The sequence below is a fragment of the Manis pentadactyla genome, chromosome 8 (assembly GCF_030020395.1).
Source record: "Manis pentadactyla isolate mManPen7 chromosome 8, mManPen7.hap1, whole genome shotgun sequence".
NCBI classification, from domain to species: domain Eukaryota; kingdom Metazoa; phylum Chordata; class Mammalia; order Pholidota; family Manidae; genus Manis; species Manis pentadactyla.
In genome coordinates this window covers 13,698,461-13,717,501 of record NC_080026.1, presented here as the reverse complement: position 1 = coordinate 13,717,501, position 19,041 = coordinate 13,698,461, and the positions used below count along the sequence as shown (strand labels likewise).

At 47.5% G+C, this 19,041-nt stretch overlaps 1 protein-coding gene across 14 annotated transcripts in view; it reads left to right on the top strand.

Annotated features, from left to right (window-relative positions):
* Positions 1–17,613, top strand: part of TANC1 (tetratricopeptide repeat, ankyrin repeat and coiled-coil containing 1) — a 224,211-nt gene extending 206,598 nt beyond the window's left edge. For all 14 annotated transcript variants that reach the window (XM_057505538.1, XM_057505535.1, XM_057505534.1 and 11 more), the window contains 8 exons: positions 4,964–5,097; positions 6,605–6,728; positions 7,035–7,210; positions 9,844–9,976; positions 10,874–10,965; positions 12,717–12,863; positions 13,777–13,877; positions 14,535–17,613. In XM_057505538.1, the coding sequence (XP_057361521.1) occupies positions 4,964–5,097; positions 6,605–6,728; positions 7,035–7,210; positions 9,844–9,976; positions 10,874–10,965; positions 12,717–12,863; positions 13,777–13,877; positions 14,535–15,951 (2,324 nt within the window). In that variant the 3' untranslated portion in view covers positions 15,952–17,613. The remainder of the gene's footprint in view (positions 1–4,963; positions 5,098–6,604; positions 6,729–7,034; positions 7,211–9,843; positions 9,977–10,873; positions 10,966–12,716; positions 12,864–13,776; positions 13,878–14,534) is intronic.
* Positions 17,614–19,041: the final 1,428 nt, after the last annotated feature.

Here is a 19,041-nt window from a genome sequence, read left to right as displayed (position 1 = left end):
TGTTAATCCAAGCTAGACCAGGGCAATAAAACATCCACGTATGCAGAAGATTTCTCTCAGAACAGGGGGGGTGAGGTTCTAAGCCTCACCTCTGTTGATCCCCAATTTCTCACCTGATGGCCCCCCTGCGACTGTGCCTGTCTTAGGTTGTTCCTCCCTTGAGGAATCTTACCCGTCTCTGGCTAACCAGTCATCTTCCGGGGCTATACAGGGAAATGTGAAGTTGGTAAGTGAGAGAGAAGCCATATTGTTTGAAAAGGTTAGCTTTTTACTTCTATGCAGATTTATGCCCTGTGGCTTCTATGCCCAGCATTTGTCTTGAGGTATCTTTACCACTTGGAAGAATTATGATACTCGGTAAATTTGATATGAGGTACGAATTCTATTTAAGGGTTGTAATTAGGAAGGAAGAAGAAAAGCTATAGAAGTAGCAGGCGGAAGAAAACATGGGAAGATTGATTATTTCTTTGACATATCTTCTTGTAGAGTAACTTCAGCTTGTATAGGTTTTAAGCTACTACTTAAATTGCGCACACACATTAACATAATAGGAGTATAGTTACATAACCAAAGCATATCTGTAATTACCAGCCATCTCCAGTGAAACCAAGAAAACCAGTTAGGCACCTTAGGCATTTGTGAAAACTTATCTATGATATGGTGGATATTGTCCAACTGAACTTGAACAGTCTGAGAGAAATCAGACAAATTAAAACAACCCATTCCTGGGGACTGTTCACATGCCATATGTTCTTTTAACAGTAAATAGTCTGTAGTTGTAAGAGTTTGGAGTGCTACAATTTGCACTTCTCCAAATTCTTGATTGAGTTCCAACAGTATAGATCCAGTCAAATTTGTTGTTTTACTGTATGCACAGGCCAGCTTAGATATCTCCTTCCTCATTCCCATGGCAAGTCCAGGAGCTGGTGGGATGAGTGCATCTACAGCTGTAGCAGTGCGTGGATCTTTGTTGGGGTTTTTTGATGATCATCTTCTGGCATGAGTCTTCCAGAGAGTGCAGATGTTGGAAGTTCTTTTTCATATCGTATCTTAGTTCATTTTCGGGGTAGCCCAATTAGGCTTTGATCCTCTGTATAAACACAAACAGACCCTTTGCCTACACTTTTATATGCCCTTTATACCCTTGTGTAGAACTCGTTGGAGGTTACCACAGACTGTTACTGTTTAAAAGATTCCTGTAAACGATCCATTTTACAGGCAACCTTATCTCACTGATGTTTTCAATAAATTCATGTTGTTGAGTGTCAGTTGGGTTTTCTTAAAATGAACACCTTCCACAACTAATTTGCTCATGGTCTCAAGATAGGATAGTCCTGCTGACGTAAAAATGATTCAGGGTCATCAGAAGATGATACAAGCTTTCATGGGAATTTAATTACAAAAATGCCATCTTGTTAAGGATTTTGCAAGTGAAAGAAATCGTGTCCAATTTGAGTCCTAAAAAGTGCCATGTGTTCACATTGATTTTAGAGTCTGCATTTTATACCATATCTTTTTTGTCCATCTTTGTGTTTCGCTGGCCAGAAGACAAGGCACTGTCCACTGCCTGGGGCGGGCTCCTCCCACCCTGGTCCCCATTTCTCCCAGCCGGGCAGAGGGCACTGACCCATGGTAGAGTCAGGGGGTCAGCTCTGAGGCCGGCCTCCTCAGCAGAATAGTTGGAATTCCTGAGCAGAGTTTTGCCGTGATATAAGCATTTGGTTTGTTCTTCAGTCTCTTGTTTCTGAATATGGTACCCTTAAGTCCTTGTGGCTGTTGAAATTTGAGATACACCCTAGTTCAGGGCTCCTGAGTGATGGAGCCAAAAATATTCACTTGGCATTGAAAGAGGAAAACACAGGTCCTGTTGTGTAGGGGCCTCACTGGAAAATGAACGCCTCATTAGGAATTAGTGTGCAGAATGTGATCCTCTTGCCTGAGCAAACTTGTGAGACTCGCTTTCAGCTGTGCTTTATAGGTGCTTTGCCACCTTAACAGGCAGTTAATCGCCGGATGCCCAGCAAGAGGGGCTGTAAAGAGTAGGAGGCCGGCCCTGCCGCCAGGCTCGGGGGGCGTGTTTGTCTGCTTGCCAGCTGCTCCCACTTCTGGCTTCTCTGGCGCCTCCGTAAACACATGGCCCTATTTTCAGTGCTGGGCTGTCATTTTTGAGGTGCTGTTGCAGAAATTCAGTAGCAGCTGCAACAGAAATCCTGAGTTAAAGACCCCATTTATAGTGCGGATGAAACTTGTTTATCAGATGAGAGATTGGAATGTGGCAGATCAGAGCCTCAGGCCTCATCAAATGGATGGGCCCGCAGGACCCTGTCTGCAGCGGCGCCTTCACTCCTGCGTGGGGCCTTGCCTGGTCACCCAAACCGGGGGAGGGGGAAGCCACACAGGAACAGCAGGCCCAGGTCTTTGGTCTCCCCAGCCCCTCACAGGTGTCGAACACGTATAGAAGTGCCCCAAGACCCAGGGGACTCAGGCGCCCTCAACTGAGCATCGTGTGGGGCACCGTGCTGTGCGTGCCTGGGGCCGCAGGGACCAGGACTGGCTTGGACACTGAGTACAGCAGGATCACCTTGGCCACTGGTTTTCAAACATTTGGGGTATGGGAACCCCCACCTCCACCTCAGTGCATCAGCATATAAAATGGATATAAATACTACCCTATCTGGAATTTATTTACAACTTAAATCACAAGTGTGGATGCACTGCCAGTTTGTGCACCACAGATAGGAACACACCCACCGCCAGGCTTCCACTTGCCTGTTTAGTCCTGGGTGCACCGTCTGCAGAAAATCAGTGCGGATGGCAGCTGTTGTTACAAGTGGCTCGTCTTGTGCATTATTAAGATTGCCCCGTGATGGGCTGCTCGGGTCACCCATTCCCAGCTTCAGAGGGACTGGGGGCCAGGGCGGAGAGAGCTGGCTCGCCTTCTGGAGGGAGTGGGCCGGCTTCCCACCATGTCATCTTCCTCGCCTGGCCCTCACATCCTCCGGTGCCCAGTAGGAGGACTGCCTGGCTTGCTCACTTGGGATGGAAGCAGAGCGCACCTGACCTGGCAGGCAGATGTGGGTGCCTCTCTGTGGTGTGCAAAGAGGTGGCCTCACTGCACTGTGTCCCTGGGGACGGCCCGAGGAGACTTCTTTGTTCCTCGGAGGGACTGTTCATTGTCGCAGGAGAGCGGGACCAGATGTCAGGCTGACATCTGTTTGTGTGGCTCCAGGGGGTTAAACCGTGGCCAGGCAGACTAGATGGTGGACGCCCGCTGGGCCACCTCACGGACTGCCGTGGCTTGCTGTTCCCCAGCTACATCTGCTCGGTCTCCGTGCACTGTGTTTCTTTGACCTGATGAATTTGGGAGCCTGACCCCTGGCATTGCATTTAGTCTTATGGATGCTGCTGCATTTGTTCTCTCGTTTGCACCGTGAGTGTGATGCGCTCTGCGTCAGCTCCTGGTCTCCTGGGTTGCTTCCAGGTTGTGCTGCCAAGCGCACGGCCCTCAGTGCACTCGAGGGCACTGCCAGGCACAGGTACGCCTGTGGGGTGGCTGGGCGGTGGGACCTGTACCTGTCCCCTCTGGCCAGCAGTGTGTGTGGCACAACCATTTCTCAGGTACTTGGGCTGCCCGTGAGGTGTGGCACTTTTCACAGGTTTGTTGGTGTTTGGCTTTCACCCTTTGTGACAGGCCTATTCCTGTGCTTTCCTGATTTCCACACGGAGATGTCTTACTATTCGTAGGAGCCCCTGATCTGTTCCAGAAGTTGGAAATTTGTAGGTGTGAGGCTATATTTAAAAACAAAGTCGCCTCGGACTGGCACCAGGAAGAGAGCTGCAGCGGCATGCCCTCCCCAACTCCTCTGTTGTGGACACGCACTCTGAAGGGCTCCATCTCCCGCATCAGCCCCTTCCTGTCCTCTTCTGCTCTGGGAGCTTGTCTTACTGGCCAGGGTTTGTCCTTGCAGCTTACTACTGTCCTTTCCTCGGGATGGTGATGCATGCGACCTAACAGAGGCCCCTGTTTTTATCAGCCCCCCCCCCGTCATGAATCATGACTTGGAGCTGGGGAGGCACAGGCACCACGAGGGGGGCATCATGAGAACCCTTGCCCCGTAGTCCCTTCCCCTTCAAGCCGTTTTTGTCTCCCCCTTGGCCAGCCTCCCCGCAGTGCCCTGGCCTCCAGGGCTGCTCACTGTGTCGGGGCCCACCTGGCTGTTCAGGCACCCAAGGCCCTCTACAGTCAGACCCCCTATTCCCCGGTCTTGCTTTCTTGACATTCTTAATCCAGACTCCTGAAGTGTTACCGGGACTCTAAGTTCCATAAAGGCAGGAATGATGCGATACACTCTTGACCACCTCAGGAATTATTAGTTCCTGTTGATTGAAATTTAGTATTTTAGGGTGGGAGGCTGGACTGGTCACTGCCGACCGACCCTGTCTTTGTGTTGCACTATAATCTGGTTATCTCTTGCTGTGGAAAAAAACAACAATAAAATAAGATCTTAGTGCTTCTAAATCTGTAATTTGGACCAGGTTCAATAGGGATGACCCTTCTGTGTTCTCATAACTTTAGCGGCTCTGGGGTCCCTTCCCAGGGTGGTGCACGCACACGGCCATGTGTTGCTGACTGCTGCTGCTGAGAGCTTGTCTGGGACTGGCATCCCCATGACTGCCTGGCACCTCCGGTGGGTTTCATGCTCGGCCTTGCTCACAGCGTGGTGTCTGGGTTCCAGGCACGAGTGTCCAAGGCAGTGCCGTTGCCGTCTCTGACGTGGGCCAGCACACTGGTTTTCTGCTGTTTTCTGTTGGTCAAAGCCATCCCATCACAAAGCCCACCCAGATGCAAGGGCGTGGGATCCGCAGTCCCCTTCCTCTCCACGGGGGGAGTGTCACAGACTTTGTGGCCACTTGCAGTCACCGCGTACTAACGGCCCGCCCCTCCCCTGTGCCTTCCCTTTAGCCCTGACCGCGGCTGCTGGACGAGGCAAGCTGGAGGTCTGCGAGCTGCTGCTGGCGCACGGAGCTGCTGTGTCTCGGACTAACAGGAGAGGTGTCCCGCCGCTGTTTTGTGCAGCACGCCAGGGACATTGGCCGGTACCTGGGGGCCCCTGAATGCCTCAGAAACAATGAGGGGGGCAGAGCTCAGTGTGGCCCGTGTGCCCTGGAGCCCTGTCCCTTTCTGCTCGCGCTGTCGGTACTGCTAGATCAAGGCAAACATCTGACCGGCTAACACAGCCAGCCCTGTAGGCTGCTCACCAGGAGGAAGGCTGGTAACCAGCGTAGGGACACATAGCTGCCTCCTTCTAACTGGGCTGGGGAGATGGGGTGGGTAGTGACGCAAATGTCCCTCATCTGTCCAACATACTGGGAAGAAGAGGGGCTCTGTGGTGCTCGTTGGAAGAGGACACATTTCCCTCCGGTGCTGCGCTGGAGCCCAGGCTGCCTGCCTTCGCTGGGGGGAGTGTGTTGCTCCCTTTACTCCGAGGGAGCAGAGGGTCTTTAAGAGCAGCAGTTCAGTCACTTGTTCCTTCAGTTTATAAACAGCAGCCCCGTGCCATCTCCAGGCCTGGTTCCAAGGTGCACACAGCCGCAGACGGATCTGAGCATGTCTGTTACAGGGAGTCGTTTCTAGACCCCTGTTTGCATCCTGGAATTGCGTCCCGATTCCTAGAGCTCCTCGGCCAGGAGCTGTGAGCTCCCTGCCAAGAAGATTTTGGCTTTTCCTCTTTCCATTCCCTAGAGCTTGTTTGTACCATCCCTTCTGTCCCCCTCATCACCCCTCTGCGGTGCCCTCTCCTAGTCTCCAGGCTTCCTCGGTCATGGGGAGGTTTGGAGAGCACCTGTCAGGCATCAGGAACAAGACAGCAATGGGAATGTGCTACTTCCGGTTACAGGGGTTTAACAAACCGCGCCAGGAGAAGGGACACTGGGCAACCCTCCCGCTGGCCCCCCATAAAGCAGTTACCTCTGAGACAGTGGTGCTGTGAGATGGCTTCCTGGTGTTTTGGTTTTGTTCCCCAGCCTTATCACCCTATACCACTTAAAAGCATGGTTCTGCATCTGAGAATACCCCCCAGGAAGCTTTACTAAAAATCACCCAATCACGCCACCTGCCAAGCTGAGTTTTAGAAAAGCAGGCCGCTTCATATTGTGGGTGACTGTAGACTGTGCCCCACTTCCCTCGCCCTGGGCCCTTCCTCACTGCAGAAGGTGGCCCGGCACCACCGCGGGAGCCATGCCATGCTCGCCCCCTGTCGGTTCTGCTCATGTGTCCCGTGTGCCCTGCCTGGCTGTCTGGTCATTACTTGATCATGATTGGCATCTCCCCTCCTCCCGATTGCTGTGTCTGCCTTGGATGTGCGTGTTTTATAGATACAACAATGAATCGGGCCTGTTCAGAGGAGTATTAATTTGGAAGAAGATTCTGTTTAAAGAAACACAATAGGAAGATTTTACAGGCCCCACTGGTCATGCAACTTAGAGGGGTTTTTAAGAGAAGAGGATCCTTTTAGTACTTCTGAAGGTGGAAAAACCCGCCCGGGTAGAGAGAATGTGACTTGAAATGCAGCAGGAAGATTGTAATCCCGAGCGTTTCTTTCAGGTCGTTCGGCTGCTGTCGGGCCACGGCTGTGACGTGAACCTGAGTGACAAGCAGGGCCGGACGCCCCTCATGGTGGCCGCTTGCGAAGGGCACTTGAGCACCGTGGAATTCCTCCTTTCTGAAGGTAGCAGTGCTGCCGGCCCTGCGGGCTCCCCCTGGGCAGGCAGAGAAGGGCTTGGCCAGCCCTCAGGTGTCCCCTCACTGACATTTTGAGCCCCACACTGGAGGCGTTCTAACCTGGTGCCAGTAGAGGGAATGGGTAGCGAAGCCCACACCCTTGCTCTGTGCCCCCAGCGGGGCTTTGCCAGCTAGCTTCCCATTTCCCAGCGCCTGATGGCGGTGCTCCAGGCCGGGCGTTGGGCCAGAAACGGTCTGCTGCTGGGCCTCGTCTTGCCCGAGCTCATGTCCTGTGAATGGGCTTTTCTTTCAGGTGCCACGCTTTCTTCCCTGGACAAAGAGGGTCTGTCGGCATTAAGCTGGGCTTGTCTGAAAGGTCACAGGGCAGTGGTCCAGTTTCTGGTCAAGGAAGGAGCCGAAATAGATCAGATGGACAAGAACGGCCGCACTCCCTTGGACCTGGCCGCCTTCTACGGTGACTCAGAGACGGTGAGTACCTGCAGGCGGTCCGCTGTGCCCACGTTGGGACCGGTTTGCCCTGGTCCCGTTAGGCGAGGAAGTAATCTCCCAGCAAAACCTCTGTTGTCTGCAGAGTGGCCCCCTCCTGGGCAGAGTTTGGGCAGTTTTTCCTTGAACCTTATCTTCCCCCTTCCCGGCTGCTCATGTCCATCTACCTACCTAACACCACTGTCCGTCTGTGTGCTGGCTGCACTGCACAGAACCTGCTGACCATTCCTCAGTGCACGTGCCTGACAGCGCTCACTGCGTGCGCGGGTGCCGTGCGTGTCTTTCATTCATCTCTAATTCTTTGGCATGCAGTGTATTCCAGAACTGTAGTAAGGATTTTAATAGACTCTTAAAAGCTTTAAAATGTGTGATTACAGACTGCATTTATGTGGTTTTATTTTCTTAGAGTGATACATATAAATAGAATTCCTATTTATAAAAACACTTTCTCATACGTATGAAAAGTTACCAATCAAATAATTAGCTGGTTTGTTTTTTAATCTGTGTGGCAGTGTCTAGAAATAATATAAAGTACCTAAGGTACTCTCCTTATCTCTTTGCCAAATGCCTGTCTAACTGAGTTATGAAAGGATAAAGCCTTAATAAACTACAGTCTACAAAAATGTTTTTCAAGGTAGAAACGATGTCTTTATCTGGTTCCACTTCCCAGGCAAGTGCTAGAGGCATGTTCAGCTCCTTGTGAGTTGTCATTTTTGAATAGTTAAGTTTGTCTAATATGAGGACTCACTGGGGAGGCATTGTGTTGCTAGAAGCTGTGGACCTTGGAGCAAAAGCCGTCGTCAACCTGCACATCTGTGCCTTGATGCTTTTAAAGGCCATAATGTTAGAGTTAAGTGATCTCAATTTCCTGTACATTATAAATTGTTCCTAATGTTGATTTTGCAAAAACAGCTGTTTAACTAAACTTCACATGTCCACACTTGTATTTTTCAGTCATGCTACCTTACCAAACCCTGAAGCTCATCAACATTAGAGAGTGAAGAAGCTTAGTGTTCTCTAGTCATTTTTTTTTCATTGTGGTAAAAAAAAAATGTAAAATTTACCATCTTAAACCATTGCTAAGGGAAGAGTTCAGTTATGCTAAGTGCACTTCATATTGTTGTGCAGTGAGCAGCCAGACTCTTGTATCTTGTAAAACTAAACTCTATACCCATGAAATGACAAGTCCTCATTCCTCCTTCCCCCAGCCCCTGGTGACCACCTTTCTACTCTCAGTCTCTATGAGGTGCCTGCTGTAGGTACCTCATGTAAGTGGGATCATACAATATGTGTCCTTTTGTAACTGGCTTATTTCACTTGGTATAATGTCTCAAAGGTTCATCCATGTTATATAGCATGTGTCAGACTTGCCTGCTTTTTAAGACTGAATAATGTTCCATCGTGTGCATATGCCAAGTTGTATGTATCCCTTCATCCATCAGTGGACACTTGGGTTGCTTCTGCCTCTTGTCTGTCGTGAACATGGGTGTGCAGATGTCTCTTTGAGATCCTGCAAATTCTTCAAGATCTGTCCATTTTCTTTTGGATATAACTCACACGTAGGATTGCCGGATCAAATAGTTAATTCTGTTTTCAGTTTTTTGAAGTCCTTCCGTACATACTAGTACCATTTTTTTATTCCCACCAACAGTGCACAAGAGTTCCTGCTTCTCCACATTCTTCTCCAAAGCTTATCTGGTAGCAGCCCCCTAACAATGTGAAGTGGCATCTCAGTGTGGTTCTGATTTTCTGATTGGCATTTCCCTGATGATCAGGGATGTTGAGCATTTTCTCACGAACTCGTTGGCCATATGTATATCATCTTTGGAGCAATGTCTGTTCAGATCCTGTGCCTGTTTTACCATTTGGTTATTTGGGTTCTTTGTTGTTGCGTTGGAGGAATTTTTTGTGTGTTCTGGGTATTAATCCCTCTAGTGTCCTTTTGAGCAGCGTATAGACTGGGAGGCTCTGTCAGATGCACATGAAAGTCTAGGCTGGCTGTAGACTCGCCCGGTGAGTAGAGCGATTAACGGCCAAAGAGGTTTCCTAGGTTCTCTGGTCCAAGTGATGGCTGTTTTATCGCATCAAATCAGTCTGTGCACCATGGTCCCAAACTTGCCAGCTTTGTAGTCCTGATAATCCAAGTCTCTTTCCTTAAAGTGAGTTATAATTGGTTCTGCCTGACTCCCAGTTCGCTCTCTCCAGGCCGTGTGGATCTCAGGGTTTCTGAAGGGCCTGCTACCATAGCCTACTAGCACATGAGCTTTTCTCCTGCCTCCTAAGTAAGTAATTAGCGATGCAAAGGTGACTGTGTCTCATCTCTGTTGCCCGGGAAGTGGGGTGGCATATGAGTGCCCCCTCTGGAGTGCACACCTGCTCCTCGAGGAGTTACTGGTAGCAAAGTCACTTTAACAGAGCGGGTTTTACCTGTGCACTGCAGCTCCCCTTCTGTTCCGCGTTCTTCATTTTCCTTCTGGGATCCCTTAGCGGCCGGAGGCATCTACGATCGGAGGGAGGCTGAGACTGCCGGGCTCCGGCACCGCAGCGTGGGGGCGGTGAGCCGCAGCGCTCCTGCCCCCAGCCGCCCCTCAGGGCCTCTGTTGTCCCCCCTGCAGGTGCTGTACCTGGTTGAGAAGGGGGCCGTGATTGAGCACGTGGACCACAGCGGTATGCGTCCCTTGGACAGAGCCATTGGCTGTCGTAACACATCTGTAGTGGTTACCCTGCTGAGGAAAGGAGCGAAACTGGGTCAGTAAGCACGTCAGTTCAGCAGCGAGAGGGTGCTTAGTATCAGGTTAGAGTACACTGACCACTGTAAAGAGTTACCTTCAAAAGGGGAGATACCTTTTCCTCGCCTTCCGGGGCTCACGTGATCACAGCCACCAAAATGTTTGAGTAGTAGTAGTGTTACTGCCAGTGGGGGCGAAAGGCAGAGGCCAGCGTTGGAGGACAGTCGGGAATGGCAGGGTGTCGGGGGTGCCTGGGAACCGACCCGGGGGTGGGTGTTGGTGGCCAAGGAAGCGCACAGGGGCTCCCGTGAGCGCCTGAGTGAGAACCGCTCCTCTGGAGCACGCAGGCTGTCGGGCGGGGGCGGGGCAGTCCCTGCAGTGCCTGTGGGGGGAGGTTATGGGCCCTACTGGGGACGGCGGAGCGGGGAGGGCCGAGGGCGTGAGCTGAGGGCAGAGGTCGGCCCGTCAGCGCGGCTGCCACGGTCCTGAGCCGCGGGTGCCCGGGGAGGAAGGCACTGCACGCCATCACCTGCCGGCAGGCACGGGCCCTGCGGGAGACTAAGGAGATCATGCCCGAGCCTCTCGTGATCGAGTCCCGCCCCCCAAGTCCTTACTGACAAAGGAGGGGTGGGTCCTGCCTGCTCCGATGCCTTAGTATCCCAGACCCTTTTCACCAGAATAACAGTTTGTGCGGGGCACAGTTTCCCTCTGAAGTGCTTAGTTCAGCGTAAGGCAGATCAGCCCCCCTGTGTCCCGTTCCCTTTCCCTCCCCGTTCGCCGTCTGGAGGCCCGAAGGACCCAGAAGCAATGGTCGTCTGCAGCGGGGCGTCTGCTCTGTGTGATCCGGGCTGTGCTGGGTCGCAGCCGTGCTGAACTCCTTTCCTGCAGGACCACTGAATGCGTGTTTGTTTTTCAGGAAATGCTGCTTGGGCGATGGCTACTTCCAAACCTGATATTCTGATTATACTTTTGCAGAAATTGATGGAGGAAGGAAATGTGATGTATAAAGTAAGTGGTATCGCCCTGTTCTGTGATGTGGCACTGGCCTGTGAGCAACCTCTCACTTTGTGCGTAATGGCTCTAACTGTGCTGCTGCACAGGATGCATGCAGTCCTGCTTTAATTCAGTTTGCAAGAGCTGCTAACCTGGCCTTGCGCCCAGGCTTTAATATCTTAAGGGTAGAATCTTCAAGGTAGGAAGCACTTTTCTTTGTGTCTGAGAACCATTATTTCTGAGCGAATCCTTGTGGCTGTTACTGTGACTTACAGCCCGAAGCCTTGCTGTGAAAGCAGTTACTTCTGGTTTAACTGGCACATCATGCAGGAGGTGCTTCAGCAGAGTCATGAGACGCATGGGAAAGAGACGCCCAGGAGACATTTTCAGAAGAAGAGAATTATCAAGTCTCTCAAGGCTTTATTATCTCATTAATATGTATAAGCTTCTGGCATTGCAACTGTTTCTAGAGATATTTTCACTTATGGTAGTCAAGTAATATATAATACTCAGAAAACTGAATTCGTTTTTTTCCCCTCTTCCCTTAGAAATATCAAAATATAAATTTGACTTTAAAATTTCCAAAGGAAGTCATCAGTGTATTTATAGCAGAGGGCAGCAGACTTCTTCTGTAAAGGGCCAAATAGTAAATATATTAGGCTTCACTATATGGTCTCTGTCACAGCTACTCAGCTTTGCTGTTACGGTATAAAAGCAGCCACAGTTAACACGTAAGCGAATGAACGCAGTGTGTCCCACTCGGACTGTATTTGTTTGTGTAAAAACAGGTGGCAGGCCAGACTGGCCCAGAAGCTGTAGTCTGTCTGGCTTCGATAGATGCTTAGGCCATTCACATAGATTCTTTCCAGGTATGTGATTAGACAGAATTAAAATACTATGAAAAAGCCCCTACATTAAGACAAATGAACACAAAGCCCCTACATTATGACAAATCCTACAAGAAGGATTTTAATCCTTTTTTACCATGAGGCTCTTTGCTATGTTTTAGTTTCTTCCCTTTTTTTTTAAATAACAATAAATAAATAGGCCTATATCATGACCCAGCAGGGTTCCTGGATTGGAATCAGTTTGAAATTGAGTTCAGAGTGTATATTGTTGTGGCTCTGAAGTGGATTTAATATGAATTTTGGTAGGCAATTATGTTAGAAATACCAAGCCATTTTCAACAGACTTCATACCTGCTGTGCAACAGAACTGATGGAGCAAATGGATTTCTTTAGCCTTGAAAATTTGACGTGTGGTGCTGATCTGATTTTTAAGCCCGTGCTTTAGTTCCTCTTAAAAGAAAAATTATTATTTTGTAGTGAGCTCTGGGTGTATCCACAAGACTCTACTTGCCTTAGGGAACTGCATCTTTTTTCATTTTATTTTTATTACATTTAGCATTAAAATATCTTTAGATGAGAGATCATTCATGAGATGGCTTTCAAAAATATGTAACAGGGAAGGCAATCTGATGTATTAAAATGGGTAGTTATCAGTTTGTCAATTTATAGACCCCTTCCTGTAAAACCAGCCTCATTCTTACTGCGTGAGGCCCATATTGCAGAAACGTGCAGACCCTAAGGCTGCGGGTGCTCACACTGGGCCAGGGGCTGGTTGTGGCTGCGGCACCTACTCGTCGCAGTCCTTGCAGCAGGTTTTGATGATGGAAGAATAACCTCACCAGAGTCTGTAGGTTATGGGAGCTTATTCATCTTGGAGCCTCTGGAAAAGGATCAATTTCTGTGATTTTTGAATCCTAGAAAGGGAAAATGAAAGAAGCAACCCAGAGGTACCAGTATGCCTTACGGAAGTTTCCTCGAGAAGGATTTGGAGAGGACATGAGACCGTTCAATGAACTAAGAGTTTCTCTGTATCTCAATTTGTCTCGCTGCCGAAGAAAGACAAATGTAAGCCGTGGCCCTTTTATTCCAATCCTTTTAACAATGGAATGTTTTCATAGTGGTATAGGCTGTCCCTTCCAAATTGTGGGACCACCCATCTGATTTGTTTGCATGTTTCTGAGCCTGGCATATGGGAAGCTGCTTCTCTTGGATGACTGTGATTTGGCCACTGTCACTACCCACCTCTCAAGATGTTGAGAGAATGCACTTGGGTACAGTTTGCTGTTTGCTCTGCCCCAATGGTGGGAAGCAAATGCAAACTGTTCCTCCACCCCTTCCCAACTGTATGTTGTCGACATTGTCATGAGTGGCCCATCCTCAGATGCAGAAGCAAAGGGCATCATAAAGCTCAACACAGATGTGTTATAATCTGCCTACTGTTTATTATGTTTGTTCTGATTATGCCAGTAACAGGTTAATTTGTAACTAATAGTAGTTAACACAGTTAGTTTGTAACTAGTAACTAGATTTGTCTCAGTACTTCTTTCTTCTACTACTTTTAAACTTCCTCCTTGTAGCACCACTTCTATTGACCTGTGTGCTTCTGTGCTCCCCACATACCTGCTTTCCTTCCTGTTACAGTGGAGGCCGCATCTGGGCCCCTTTGAGGCTGGCCTCTCCACTGGTGCGCTGGGTTCCATCTGCTCTTCCCTTTTGATGCACTGCTTCTGTCACTGTGCTCTCTTTCCTGAATCATCAATTTTTGCTTCTTTACTGGTTTCTTCTGTTAGTAATATTAATAAGCTTTGACTTTCTCCTAACTTTAAAACTAAACAAAACCACCAAACTCGCCATTCATGTCTCTCCCAAATTATTCCACATTCTCTGCTAACCTTGAGAACAAAACTGCTACTAAAATGTTGCCTGTAATCTTGTTTCAGTGCTTGTTTTGACTCTTGTATTTAAATATTGACACCAGGACTTTGGCATGGCAGAAGAATTTGCTTCTAAGGCTCTTGAATTGAAGCCCAAGTCCTATGAAGCCTTTTATGCCAGAGCAAGAGCGAAGAGAAATAGCAGGTACTGTCTGGGGTGAAACGCTGGGAGTGGAGAAGCCGCCTTCTGTTTCTGTGATGTTAGAGCTGCTGGTGGACTTTGAGGGCTTCTGGCTCAGATAAGCATTACTCAGATGCCTGTCATTCCTTTGTATACCAAGTTGGTAGGTTCCAAGAGGCACAGTAGTGGATATTATTAGTAGTGACGGAAGGTTTATTTTCTCCTGACATTTCAACAACTATTTTTCCCCTCCACCCCAGCTGACACTACAAAGTAAAGTTCCTAGATTGTTTAGCCCATATTGTTAGTGGAGCTGCCAACTAGAGACGTCAAGGGATGGTGATGGGGAACAGAGAGGAGTCAGATAAGACTTTTGCGTGAGGTGGGTGGTGAGACGGGATGGGGAGGGTAATTCTGATGCCCACCGATGGACACCTTCCTCATTCCCAGCCCAGTGATCTTTACAGAGATAGCAGGGCCCTGGAGTTGCCCGGATCTGGGTTAGAATTCAGTATTCCCTCTTAGCTGAGCAACTCCAAGCTAATTAAATGGGTTCTGTCCACCACAGTAATTGTTCAACACTCACTCAGCGGCCTTCTTTCCTTTTAGCTATTTTATGAAGTTATGTTCAGAGCATGTTCTTACTTGGCTTGTAATTATTTCCTCCGTTTTAATATAAAGGCAGTTTGTGGCAGCCCTGGCTGACCTGAGGGAAGCTGTGAAGCTCTGTCCCACCAATCAGGAAATCAAGAGGCTCTTGGCCCGTGTAGAAGAGGAATGCAAGCAGCTCCAGAGGAGCCAGCAGCCTAAACAGCAGTGCCCGCCCCCAGCCCCAGCCAATGATTCGGACGACGAGGAGGACCCCCCAGCCCCAGGAGCAGATGACCACCTTCATCTCAAGGAGGCCGAAGAAGACACTTCTCCCCAGGAAGGATCCATCTCCCTGACTCCCAAGTGCCAGCCATCTTCATCTGTCCCCTCCCCATATATCCGAAACCTTCAAGAAGGGTTACAATCCAAAATAAGGCCAGTATCACCACAGAATAGGCCAGGAACCAGTAAGGCCCCGAGGGAGCCGATGGCTCAGCCAGGGTTGGTCATGCAGCCCAAGCAGGCACAGATAGTGAAAACCAGCCAACATTTGGGGTCTGGACAGTCTGGCTTGAGAAACAGTAGCACAAAAGTTCCCGCCTCGTCTCAGAACCTTCCCCTGAGTCCCATGCCGGGTAGGGTCTCCACAGCTCCAGCCGGCAGCAGAAACCAGCATTTAGAGGGCACAGGTCCCTTCGCTGTGGGAGCTGGTTCGGGCCAGGTGGGGGACCGGCTGGGCCCCAGCCACAGTGTGCAGCTGCAGCCCGGTGACAGTGGCGCTGTTCCTTTACCGAGCAAGGTAAGAACCGCGGAGAGGCTTCTGTCTCATGCCTCCGTGGCTGTGGACGTAGCTCCTCTCCACCAAGGCGGGCTGGGGAGCTGCAGTGACGTGCGGCACCCAGCTTCTCTCACCAGCTCGAGCTCTTCTGGTTCTCCATCTAGCAGCATAAAGATGTCAAGTTCAACCAGTAGTTTGACTTCAAGCAGCAGTTTTTCAGATGGCTTCAGGATCTCAGGACCAGATGCTCGAATCAAAGACAAAGCTGTTAACCAGGTTCAGAGCGGCACGGCTGAGCACCGGCCCCGCAGTACCCCGTTCATGGGCGTCATGGATAAGACGGCAAGGTTCCAGCCGCAGAGCAACCCTCCCAGCCGCGCTTGGCGCTGTCCGGGCCCGGAGGGGCTGCCGACACTCCCGCCGGTAGCTGGCCTGCAGTCCTCGAGCTCTGAGAAGCCCTCTCTCAGACAAGCAGGACATACCAGCCACGCCAAAGCCGGTTCCGTTTCTACCCTGGGTGCGAGTGTCCACAATGGGGCACAGGCGAAGGAGCTAGAAGACAAGTGCCAGATTCCAGTCCACTGTCAAGACAGTAGGGTGACTAAAACTGCTGCTCATCTGTATCAGGAAAGCATCTCTAAACAGCAGCCTCATGTCAGCAATGAAGCCCACAGGAGTCACCTCCCTTCAGCAAAACCAAAGCGATCATTCATAGAGTCCAATGTGTAAGCCTTCACACAGACCCATTTGTAAATTTGGAAAATAGTGTGTTGGCTACTTGTGGTAATTAAATGGTCTTTCATGAGAAAAATTACCATTTAGCCTATACTTTTTCTCTTTTTTCCTTGGGGGTGACTCAGATGCCATTCATATATGTAAAATGTGGGATTAAATTTGATAGCTAGAAGTCACCATAAATAAAAATGTTAGCCAGAATTAGTTATACCTGTTAAGTTAGAATTTAAGACAGCCAAGAAGACATTAACTCATGCTTCTCTTTTACAAAATTGTTTGGTTTTTATCACTTTTCTCCTGGCCTTTGCTATGTGGTAAAATCATGTTTCTTAAGAGAATGCAAATGTCTAGTGATAGGTTTAACTTATGACATAAAATCCAGATGATGTATTCTGGAAAGATGGAATTGTCAAGTTTCATTGAGTCAAGTTCGAATTTTAATTTACATATATATGTGTGTATATATATATATATATATAGATATATATAAGGCCCAAGTGATTTCTAGCAGAATTTGTGTGACTAATGTTACATAGCTGTTTTTCTTTTTAAGCAAAATTCAGGAACATCCAAGTATTGTTTCCTTCATAGCAGTTTCCTTAAGAGCATTAAACATTTATTTCCATGTTACAGTTCTTACTAAAAATGGTTTTATACCACCTTTTTTAGAACTATATTCCTGCTCTAAGGTGTTTTTAGTATTTAGAAACAGTGTAAGTCATTTGGAATCATGATTGCTGGTCAAGTTGGATTTGGGCTAAAATACTAAGAATACAGCAGCATCCTTGGTAACATGTTAATTAGCTCTCAAAACTGCTTTTAACAATGACAGCACTCCTGGAACAAGCCTTTCAAGGGCCTTTAAGGGCAGTATTTAATTTAGACACTTAAGATACAGCTGGTTATTGCCCTTATTACACAATCATTACTTCATAGTCACATATTGTACATATTAAACAGCCAAATTGTATTCAGACTTGTAAATAAGTCAGGTAGTTAAGCTTAAAAAAAATAAAGTCATATATTAGCATGTCCCTTGTAAGCTTCATCCCTGCTGGTTATTGCACTGCTGGTGTGTCACTACGGCATGTTAGCAGTGTACCAGCAACAGCACTTTATCTCATTTATACAAACACCTCTGAGGTGCTACTTTAGTCCAAACTGATGTATTATTCATTTGTAAAGATAAGGTACAGGAATGAGTCTTGGTTTAAAGGTATTTTTATATGAAAATGGTGTGCTTTTGGGAGGATGTTAAAATGTTAGTTTGAGAGGTCAGAGTGTGTTTTATATGTAGGGATGTGGAATTTATTTTCTAGAATGGGGGGAAGTTATTTGCAGAATGTTTTAAAAACTGAGTAGTTGCAGTGACGTTCCTGTGAGCATCATTATGGTTTTGTACAAATAGGAATCTTCTGGTGTCTTCAACATTTGTTCCGGAGTGTGTACAGTGTACTTGCAGAGCTTTATCATGTTTTATAGGCTTACCATGAGTTCTGCTGTTACTATGGCTTATTTATTGTTTGTTTCCTTAATATTTGTGAACGTCTTACTCTTTTGTTATGTAGTTTCATTTCTGCACAACTACTGTACTTTTCCATATGGAATAAAGACTATTAATAGAATTTGTTTTGCATTAAATGAGACAATGTAGAAGTAGGCTTCCTGGTGACTTTATCTGCCAAGCTTTAATCCTGGGGGATCTTGTTACCCTGAAGAAAATAGTGAAAAGCCTATTTTTATCATAATATTCCCAAATGTCATTTAATAATAATTTTCAGAACAAGGTAACAGCTTTAGAAATCTCAAAATGTTAAGGTCCTTTTGCCTGAAATAGGAAGAATGCATGGAGAAGAGCATTCCACACTTTTCTTACCTGTTCCAGAAATCTTGGTGTGTTTTTACTGGCAGTAGGACATCGTTAGTACTGTTTGGCAATACACTGAATAGTGTGTTAATATGAGAGTTTGTTCTTCACATTTTTATTGTCTTTCAGTTAAGAGTGTGTTTGTCTTATTCCCACATATTTCAGTTTCTAAATGAGTGAACATTTACCTTATGAAAATCCTGACTTGAAATCTTCAGCCTAACTATTCCCTAATATTACTTTAGGTTATTGTCTGGTTATTGCTATTACTAGCAAGGCTACATAAAGTACTGTTGGTACTTCTTTACAGCTATATTTTTAAACTGAAGGTTAAAAAAACAAAAAGCTGGTGGGAGGGAAAAAGTGTTAATGGCTAATTGGTAAGTCTTATTGTTGGATGTCTTTTCCTGTGAAGCTGCCAGTGTGATTCCTGGGATTTATTATACATTATGATTTTGATAAACACTTACTAACAAAGTTAAGGTATTGGTCCAGTTACCCAGAAAGAAGTGAAGGCTCCTTGGGAAGCTTCTGGTCAGCCCCGAGGACCAGGCGGTGGTCAGGTGAGTGCAGCTCCTGTGTGGTCCTGGCCTAATTAATGGTGGGGCGGGCCTGCTGGGTCCCTTCCTCTGGGTGGTTTTGGATCTGGTTTGCTTGCTTGTGTGTTTGTGGGGAGTTGTTTGGCGTTGGTTTGTCCATATACAAAACAGAAGCACTTCAGTTTGGAAATTACTGGCATCTTAGTTTCAGCTGTTTAACAGGAAACTGTCCTGGTGAAATGTAGAAAGGAAATCACCTTCTTTAACACATTTTAAAAATAACCAGTCTTTTATTGTTTTCTATAAGTGACTTTGATGATTTTTAGTAACTGTTATGTAAAAAACCAGACAGCCTCCTTTGGAAACCCTTTATCAAAACAAAAGATATTTGGTCCAATCATGAGCTCTATAAATTAAAATCTTTTGTTAGAACTATGTTACCATACTTCCTTTATAGATTGCAAGAGAAAACACCTTCTAGAACATGTTATCAAACCTTTTTTTGTCCTAAGAACCTGAGAAGCACGTGTAGTATGAAAAAAACCATTTTTAGTCATAGACAGTGAATCCTAGCTATGACACAAAGGAAATTCAGTAATATATTAGGATGACAAATTTTACCTTTTCTTTATAATTTCTTGTTTTGTATTTGGAGATTTCTGTGTTAACTACGTTTAC